Raw genomic sequence first — 10,092 nt, 5'->3', positions numbered from 1 at the left:
TAGTGTTTTATGTATCTGTATTCCCAGATCCCTTTGCTCCTCTATCCCATTTAATTTCCAACCGTCTAAGGAATAAGTGGCCTCCTTATTCCTCCTACCACAATGAACCATCTCACATTTCACTATATTAAATTTAATTTTCCATTTATCCATCCATTCTGCGAGCCTGTTTTGCCACCCTGTATTTTGGTGCAGTTCTCCACATTATTAGTTATAACTCTCCCCCCAATTTGGTATCATCTGTAAATATTGACACCATACCTCCAATTTCTGGGTCTAAATCATTTATGTATATGGTGAACAACAGTGGTCTCAACACGGATCCCTGAAGAACATCACTTCCCACTTTCTGCCAGTCCGAGAAACGTCTCTTATTATCTTTACCACTAATGGTAAACTAACTGATCTATAGTTCCCTGGGTTAGTTCCAGTTCCTCTGTCTGCTAGTCCACTGGTACTATTCCTTTGTCTATTTAATTTTTATACATGGGCACTAGTGCCTCAGTTATCTCCTCCCTAATTTCTTTAAGTATCTGCGGGTGCAATCCATCTGGACCTGGGGTTTAATCCTCAAGTTTGGTTAGTTTGTCTAGTATCTCCTTTCTTTCTATCTTAACTGTTGTAATAGCCCTCTTGACCTCTTCTACTGTTGTCATCTCCCATTTGTTAGCCTTTTCAGTGAAAACTGAGGCAAAGTATCTGTTCAATATCCCTGCCATTTCAGTATTATCTCCTATGAGTTTATCTTGCTCATCCCTTAATGACCCTATCCTAATCTTAATTCTCCTTTTGTTAGGTATGTGCCTATAGAATACTTTATTATTTCTTTTTATGTTTTTTTAATAGTCTTTGATATTTTCATTTCATATTTACCTTCCTAATTGTCTTATTAATGTTTTTCCTAAGATCATCATCTCCTTTATTGTTTATTTACTTTTGATATGACTTTCTCTTAGGTTCAATTTTATCCTCTATTAATCCAATGTATCTCATTATTTGCGAGTTTGCTCTTTTTTGAGTGGAATACATTTCTCCTGAACTCCATTGACCTCTCCTTTAAATATTGCCCATTGCCCTTCTACCTCTGTCAATATTTTTCTCCAGTTAACCTTCCTTAGCTCCGTCCTCATTCCCTCATGGAGATGGTTTTTTTCCAATCCATTTCTTTGATTTTTCTACTATTTATATATCTCTCAATAGATATATAAATCTATATCGTGATCACTGCTCCCCAGATGTTCTCCCACGCTTACTTCTTTTATTTTCTCCGATTAATTTCCCATTACTAGCATTTTGCGCCGTGCCACAAACTTTAAAGTTAGCTGAAAACGTTATACAAGTTATTACAAAATAACTTCATAATTATAAATATTGTTTCATTCAAGATACTGACTCGAGTGTTTGATTTTTTAAAATAACAAAAGCATGAAATAAATCCTCCCAAGTTTTGTTTCACCAATTGGTCGTTGCCACAATTTGTTAAATATTAGGCTTTTTTAGGCTGTTCCTAAAATTAAGTATTTTATAACTGCCAGATTTACAAACTAGTTATAACCGTGAAATATTAAAGTAAATACCAATATGCGTGTAGTACTGAAGAGTTAACACTTCAGGAAATAAAATCTAAGGCTAGAAATTATTGGTCAGTACGCTCATATCGCCCACACTAATTTCTAACCTTAGGTTTTATTTATTAAAATAAGCTAATATCGCGCTCTAAAATGGATACGTAAACAACTAAAGCATTGAGATATGTGTACAGTACAAGTATAGTTCAAAGTTGGAAAGTTTGGTTTTGCGATTACAGGTCGGGGGGAAACTGTTAATTGACAACGCTTCCAAGGAAAATTGTCGCTTGTGTTTTAAAACATACTGACCAGAGCGTCTGGAGCAAGATCTGATCACTTCACAATATCTGGCAGTGTTCACCAAACTACACAATGAGGAATAATTAATCTTCTAACATAATCAGATTACGCGTTAAAGAATCATTCATTTCCTTTGAAGAAAAATGGTTTGCAATTTTTTTGGGGAAGGAGAAGAAACACGTATCATTTTGGTCATGATTATAGCATGTGGAAATGAGGTAACGTTTTAATCGAATTTATGCTGTGTATTTGCAAACAAATGAGAAGATTTTTCTGGTGAGGACACTATTCATTTAAATTGTTTCAAATTACATGATTTACAGAATGTACAAGTATTTATTGAGGACTGCAGTATTATGAGGTGTGAGTTTGATTATAATTAAGTTATATTTCAATATGGTTTAGTGCTGTTGGCAATCCATTGAACTGCTTCAACCAAGGTCTCCACTCCTTGTTCAAAAGTGCTCATATGGGGTTCTGGTGACAGTATGATGCTTAACTATGATGCCCCATGGTTGACTGGCCCAAGAGCCTGTCCAACTTCATACTTGAAGTCTGCCCACTTGGGCAAGGATCTGGAAAACTGGTACTATCTACAAAAGTACATTCAACCATGAATCACAATCTTTGTGAGAGGAAGGATGAAGGCAGAAAAATGTATTCTCTTGTTCCTCACTGTGTGGCCTATTTCAATTGGATAATTAACTGACCATTTCATCAATGTGCCAAATATATTTGACAGCAGGTATGCCAAATATATTTGACAGCAGGTGTGGAAATAAAAACTAACTAGCCTGAATGTATTTCAGTTTTTGCATGTAGTCACTGATTAATCATGGGTGCCATTTGATAGTTATTTACCAATAAGAATTGGCAAAACAGGTTTGAGGGGCTGAATGGCCTACTCCTGTTCCTATGTTCCAAATATATCACAGGTTGACAAACACTTAATCCAAAAGCATAAATTCATCACAATTTTACAATTTCACTTTAGAAAATAAATAAAATGACTTGGAATTTATAGAACACCTCATCACATCTCAGAAACCTCTCAAAGCAATTCACAATTATTCAGAAGTGCAGTAGCTGCTAGGCTGGCAAAATGCATCAGCCATTTTGAACACAGAGTACTGAGAAGAATGAGCAGTTAATATAATTTTGGTGGTGTTGGTTGAAGAAAGAATTTTGGCCAGTAGAGCAGCACAACTCCCTGCTCTTCTTTGAAGATGGCCAGAGAATCCTTAACTTCCAGCTGAACCAATGAAACAATTGGGGGTGGCCTGAGTTTAACATCTCGTTCGTAGAATGGCACCTCCAACAATGCAGCACTCCCTCAGTAGTGTGCTGGAGGGTCAACCTAAATGATGTGCTCTGCAGTGGAGCTTGAACTCGAAACCTTCTGACTCTTGAGTGCTACGAAGTAAGCCAAGCTGCCAAGTTCAGCTAGGCTGAATAATGAAAGTAATGAAAAAGGCCCTGGAGGTTTTTAAAACATTAAAAACTCAAATAAAAACCCTCACAAGAGAATTAATTTCAAAATATTTTCTTTTAATGTACTTTAAAAATATTCCCTGGCAATACCTGCTGACAAGAAGTTAAGCTACTACTTCAAAATAAAAAAGTAAACATTTTAAATTTATTTTCCCAATTTTTAAAAAAATATAGCATAATAGAAAGAACTTGTTTGAAGTCTCCTTAACAAATGTGGCTTCTATGTTTCAATAAATCAGCTATTGCCTTTCTACTGATGGGAGTTATTGCTCCAGTCTAAGCATATTTGATTTAAAACCCTATGCACAGGATGCACCTTTATCATAAATTCAGCAAGTCATTCAAGCAATTTATTGTTTTTTTTTCTTTTTGCTTCAGGAAGTTAAAATGCCAACACAAAAAAGAATAAAGTGTGTTATTTTTGAATAAAGCAAAATAAATTTAGATTGTATGTTTTTAATATTGCACAACCAAAGCTCCTTTTTAAACTTTTACATGATCATACGTAAAAAGTAAAATGTAGGTTACATCTGTGGCATTAGTATGTATTTACAAGTAATTGGTCACAAGCAAAAGATCAAACACCTTTTAATAGTACGAAATAAATTTTCATAAAAGTGTAAAACTGTAGTCCCAAATATGTGCAACTCCTTAATGCTTGTACTAGAATATAATATTCTATTTAAATTTCCCAGTTATTTTGAAATACATGCAGGTATAAGTTATTAACGCATGCTCAGGCACTCCATATTTTCGGGCCTACAGTTTAAAGTACCTTAATATCAAGAACCTGATTTGTCTAGTCCAAACTGTACACAGTCTACAGGCAGTGATAATTCACACTCGAAAGCTGCAACATACCATAGAAAGTAAAAAAAAATTCATGTTTATACAAGCTTTAGCAAAAAACATTTAAGAGGAAAATGTACATATGTGTCTAGTAAAGTAAATAAACTTTGGAATAAAGAGTCCACATCTTTAAACTGGAAATCAGTAGTACAGTAAATATTCTTCCCACCCACACATCCATCTCTAACACTGTGGTTTGCAGAGATACTGTTTATTTTTTAAAATTGTGGTGTATCAAGTGCACCTGAGCAGTGACAAAAATAAATTAGAATAGTACACATGTTATAAGGGAAGAGTGGAGAAAAGTTAATACCCAAACTCTCAGAACTAGTTTGCAGTGTCACACATTTTGTTTCATTAACTTATCTTCAACTAGTACTCTAAATGAAGGCTGAAGAAATTCATGATGTTCACTACAATATATTGCAGCTTTAAAAATGTAGTTTAAAAGCTACATTTGGCCTGTGAGTGATACAGTCTGTGTATTATATACAGTACAACTATTGTTAGAAATAGGCAGAATTGCAGCCCTTGTATTGCTTTCAATTACTCTTTCATTGATGTTCATCAATCCCTGGGGTTTCACCATGTTGTATTCTAGATGCTATTCTGATCGCTTCCTCCAATGATTGCTGCTCACCAAGCTATGAAAAAACATAATACATATAATGATTTAGAAAATGTAGTATTTCTTATGAACAAAACTGCATTTCTCAGTTCTCAACAGTGTGCCAATGATTATTAGACATTCTGTCAGTTAAACTATACTCATAAGAGCTTAACTTGAATGGGTAGTAAAGTTAGTTAAATCACAAACATAGCAACAACAACCTGCATTTATATAGTGCATATAGCATAGTAAAATGTCCCAAAGCACTTCACAGAGGCATCATCAAACAAAAATGGGCACAGAGCCAAAGAAGGAGATATTAGGTAAGGGAGGTGGAGAGGCACAGGGGTGTAGGGAGGGAATGGAAATGATCCATTGCAACGTCAAACATCTCCATGTGTCCTACATAGTGGTATCAGATAGGGTGTTACATGCTGGCAGATCGCCAATTCCCATCTTTCCAAAATTCAATAACTATCTGGTCATTTGAAAGTTTTATTCAGGGGATTTAATAGAGTTTGCTAATCTAAAACATCCAATGGAATGATCAGATCATCACCTGCCTACAGCCATTTTGCTACAGGCTGCTATTCAGGAACTGCAAAATTCAAATTCATTTTGTTATATGATCCACCTTCACAACCCCTTCTGACCTTTGCTCCATATCCTCCTTGAGCTAGAAAGTAAGGTCAAGGTGAAAGAAAAGAGGGCAGTCTTTACCAAAGGAATCACCATGGCTTCGTACCTACAAGGAGCAGCTAGCTGTTTCAAATCACTAAACATACCACCAACATTTGGAGGCTACTGGGAATCAGACAAAAATGAAAATATTATCTCTAAGGGAAAGTAGGACATAAAATTCCATTACATTCATGTTACACACAGATAATTGCATAACACAGAGGACAATTGGAACAACCATCATTTTCCCTTCTTTTACCCTAGATTATGAACTATATTGTTTATCAACAGGAAAGAGAAATGCTAAGGTTTTAGAAATCACTAAATCAGATGGCATGGATATTCTGTGTCATTTGGAGATGAGGTACTGAGTTAGATCAAAAGGCATTTTTACATTGATGCTCAAACAAATACTATGGCCTCAGAGTACCACTCTCTTTTTAACTAAGCAGCACGCTGCTAGTAATTGTGTGGCCCAAAAGAGGGACAATAGGAAAAAGCTAATTTTCTGCTACCTACAAAGGTCGCTCCAAGGACTAAGTAAAAGCTGGGTACCTGAGTGATCAGAAGTCGAGTGTGTCTCCTTTCTATTGTTGGTTGCAATTAGCTATCATCAGTGGTGCATTGTCAGCATAAAAGTACCAAAAGGTGAGCTCCAATTTTAACCTTGGTCTACATTTTTATTATACTATCAGCAGTGAAAACAATAGCTGCAAGCAAGAATTTCCATCCAATTACTCTAGTAATAGAGCTGAAGCTACAAGTTTCCTTCCAATTCCATGTTGGCAATAAAAATATTATTGCACAAAGGCCACAGAAGCATAATTTTGAACAGTAATTTGCTGTGTTTTTTTATATACACTTGACAAAATGGAGATTAGAAGCAATTTTCTTTTTGTAAAACCTTTTGATATTTACAAGATTTACACCTTCTCAAGGGCAACTATGGATAGGCAATAAATGATGGCCATGCCAATGATGCCCACATCTTGAGAATGAATTTAAAAAATGCAGAAAATACAGTGGGATTAAAACCAAAAGTGCATCGTATTTGAAAATTACAGATGAGGATGAAAGTTCTGAAATTAATGTGTTGGGGGATCAGAAGCCAATAATGGTTGGGGAGGACATTATTGATAGGGGAGTTGGACTTATTACGAGATTGGATGCAGGCAACAGCGTTTCAGAGGAGTTGCAATTTGTGACTGATCGGGAGGGTGGCGAAGAGAGCTTGGAGTAAGTCTGGAGGTGACAAAAGCATAGATAAGGATTTTAGCATCAGCTGGGGTGATAAAGGTCAGAGGTGGGTGATGATATGGAGGTACAAATAAATCATCTTGGGGCTCGGACTGAAGTTCAGGGACAAACAGGACACCAAGGTTGCATATGGTCAACCTCAGTCTCTCCTCATCCTTTGATGTGTCCAGCACCGTGGAACAATTCCCCAACAAGATTCAGCACCTTTAGAAGACATGGGCAGAAAATTGGAGGGGGGAAATTAGAAAAAATATTCTAATATAAGACCGGAAATTTTCCCGGGGCTTCTCCCTCTCTGGCAGCATAACTTTGGTGGAAACCCTATTTAGGGGTGTGAACTACTGGTAGTGGAGTGGGAGAAGACCTGAGGAAATTCACCCTTCCCACAATTTAGTTTCAACACTTTATATTCCTAAGCACAGCTTGATTCTGGTTTCAATAAAGAACGGTATATCACAAAACCAGATGACTAGTGGATTTAATTTGCTGATTTTGCATTTAAAAAGCATCAATTTAAAACTGCATCAATGATCATATATTCCCTGACAGGGACTAAGTTTTGAATTTTTTTTTTCCTACTACCACTCATGACTACAAATCACTATACACTAACAATTAGAGTGGAAATAAACTGCTGTGCGGTATCAGTCAGATTACAATTGTCCTTTGATTTTGAAGGAACGTAAGCAATAAACACACAGTATATCAAACTTTATTGGTGCATAACATACAATATATGTAGTCATTTTTCCCCTCCCCAAGGCCAAAATATTGGCAAGTGTTCAATGTCAACATAGCAGCAAGGTTTTAAAGATAAAAGAACAAAGTAAAAAGGGGAGGAGAAGAGACAAAACTGCCAATATACACAAGAGTGTTGGACTTCAACATCAGTCATTAAGAAGGCTCAGAGCTCCGAGATCTGCAGTACAACACAAAACTATCAGGTCCTCCTGTTTTTTGGTTAATTTTATTTCATCTTACTTTGAGCAAAACCTACGTTAAATAATTACAAGTGTTGGTTGTGTAAATCACATACATTTGGTTTTTATGTAAAGCTGGAATGTTCAAAACCTACCTGCACTGCAATTTGAGTGCCGTTTGCTGTAGCCAGTAATGTAACAGGTCGTGCTCCTCCCGTCACTAAATGATGCTGATGGGTAACCATTTTTTCCACTTCAACAGTTGCAGCCTGTAATGCAGCTATAGTAGTCTCACCTCTCATCACACAATCTGGTGTCACTATAGCAACCTTTAGGAAAACAGATGCTTCTAATTAAATAACAGAATTTACAAACCACATACTCTCAGAATTAGTTCATTCCATTTAGTGTATGTGGATTTAAATATGATCTTTAGTAGATTATTTTGAATAGTGCTGTCAATTAATCAATTGTAACTGATTACATTTAAACAAAAATTTAACTGGAGTATAATTGATCTGCCAAAGACAGCTGCTAGTCAATGGTGACTTATTTCACATGCATCTGGTCTAGTGGGTTGGAACCTATTCTGCAGATGATTGCTAATATTGTTACGATAAAACAAAACACTTATATATTAATGGCTTAAGTATTATTTGTTAAGCTATGACATGCAGTAAATAATCCTCTTTCACAAGGCAGTGAATAAGGACAGTCTGTATTTACAACAGTTTTTTTTAAGAAACTAAAGCAGGTAGGATACTGATGTGACATGTTGGAATTCTAAAATGTGTCGTCACAGTTTTGTACTGCTCTCACCCACACACCAAGTTTTCAAATCTCAGAAAAGCCCTCATGGCTAGGAGATGAACAGAGGCCTGACAATTTGCAAAAGGAAGAAGAGAAAATTAGAGAAAGAGTGACACTGGTTTAGTCACGGACCTGCTTGGGAGCTGGTCTCCAACCAGCCTTGAAAGCTGGAAAAAGTACATGACACAAGGAGAGCTTAGGAAGGGTTGAAAAAGAAAAAATATGAAAAAAATGAAATAATCTGTTTATATAGCTTAAGTCCAGAGGCGGAGCTAGGTTTGACTGACTGGGAGGGTCAAACTTGAGATTTGGCCAACTTGGCAGGAAGGGGAACGAGCCGTGAACTGGGAAGGCCGATATACCAAGTCCGAAGGCCGAGCCGACTTGCAGGCTGAACCTGGAGGCCGAAGATAGGTGACAGAGGTGGTCCTCCAAAGCCGCGATGGCCGACCTCAGCATGTTTGGGGGTGTCATAATCCCCCCTGACCCCGCCACTTCTTAAGACTATATTCTGTATTTAGATGTGTGATGAAGTTTATTTTGGTTGCAACAGACCAACGCAGCAGACAGAGGGGAAATCTGACTACGGGGGTCTTTTTCCAAGCATGCAGTGGGAAAATACCCCAAAATAGGCAGACTTATAGATATATGTGGATGCAGTAGGTTTATTTTGTTTTGGGAAAAAGATAGGAGAAAAAAATTACTGACAGATTTTAGAAAAAAATTGAAAACTTGCACAATTATATAACAATTAGAAAACTTCCAGTTGGTCTGTGCACAAGTCTGGCCCTTGGATTACCAACAGTTGGAATAAAATGTAATCCTAAATGCCATTGGTTTCAAAAATATTAAACATACAAAACAAAAACTCCTTTACCTGTTGACCATCTAAACCATCTGTTGTCACCATTGTAACCGAATGAGTATCTTGTGTGGAAATAACTGCATCATGTGTAGGGACTGTGATGGTAGTGCCATCCTGCGTTACCATAGTTATAGTATTGCCGATCCCTTGCAGATCTGACTGAGATATGCTGACCTGAAAGAAAGAAACAAAGCTGGTTACAACTTTTAACATACAGAGTTGAGAAGTCTTTTTTACTAGTTGATCTCCTAAGACACTGCACATGGGGAGTGAAGACCAAGTTTAATCTTCAGGTGAAGCATGGGTAGAGGGCAGAGAACGATTTAACCAGGGTGCACACATGTAATTTAGTCACAATTTCAATGTCATATATTCTGTCCTTATTTATAGGTCCTTACTTTTATGTAATACTTTAATTGCATATTATTATTTATAGTTAAATAGCAAAACTTACAGCAATTTGGAGAGCAGAGAAGTAGAAATGGTTGGAGCAGAGATGTCTGAAAAGCTGGGTTACCAATGTGGGCACAAACCAGCTTGACTATGCTTAAGAATTCAAACAAATATCAATAAATCAAGTGCTTAATAAAAAGCAGGAACATGCAACAGGACAAAAAAGACAAGACCAAAATTGAATGGGCCTTAGGTGAGGTGATGGAAATGGTATGATGGGGAAAGTAATAGTGTTACTTCCTGTAAGTATGGGAATTTCACACTATACGCAAGACTTAGTATAATACC

At 36.6% G+C, this 10,092-nt stretch overlaps 1 protein-coding gene and 1 long non-coding RNA gene across 5 annotated transcripts in view; one reads left to right on the top strand and one right to left on the bottom strand.

Moving 5' to 3' along the window:
- The window catches only part of LOC137327963 (uncharacterized), a 60,890-nt gene that overhangs the window by 2,122 nt on the left and 48,676 nt on the right, over positions 1 to 10,092 (top strand). The gene's annotated exons all lie outside the window — the stretch shown is intronic.
- The window catches only part of LOC137327960 (zinc finger protein 143-like), a 75,386-nt gene continuing 68,720 nt past the window's right edge, over positions 3,427 to 10,092 (bottom strand). For all 4 annotated transcript variants that reach the window (XM_067993971.1, XM_067993973.1, XM_067993970.1 and 1 more), the window contains 3 exons: positions 9,364 to 9,525; positions 7,832 to 8,005; positions 3,427 to 4,852 (listed from right to left, as the gene is read on the bottom strand). In XM_067993971.1, coding sequence (XP_067850072.1) covers positions 4,763 to 4,852; positions 7,832 to 8,005; positions 9,364 to 9,525 — 426 coding nt within the window. In that variant the 3' untranslated portion in view covers positions 3,427 to 4,762. The remainder of the gene's footprint in view (positions 4,853 to 7,831; positions 8,006 to 9,363; positions 9,526 to 10,092) is intronic.

Source organism: Heptranchias perlo, chromosome 12 (genome assembly GCF_035084215.1).
Source record: "Heptranchias perlo isolate sHepPer1 chromosome 12, sHepPer1.hap1, whole genome shotgun sequence".
Classification (NCBI taxonomy): Eukaryota; Metazoa; Chordata; class Chondrichthyes; order Hexanchiformes; family Hexanchidae; genus Heptranchias; species Heptranchias perlo.
This window is presented reverse-complemented; position numbering and strand designations above follow the sequence as displayed.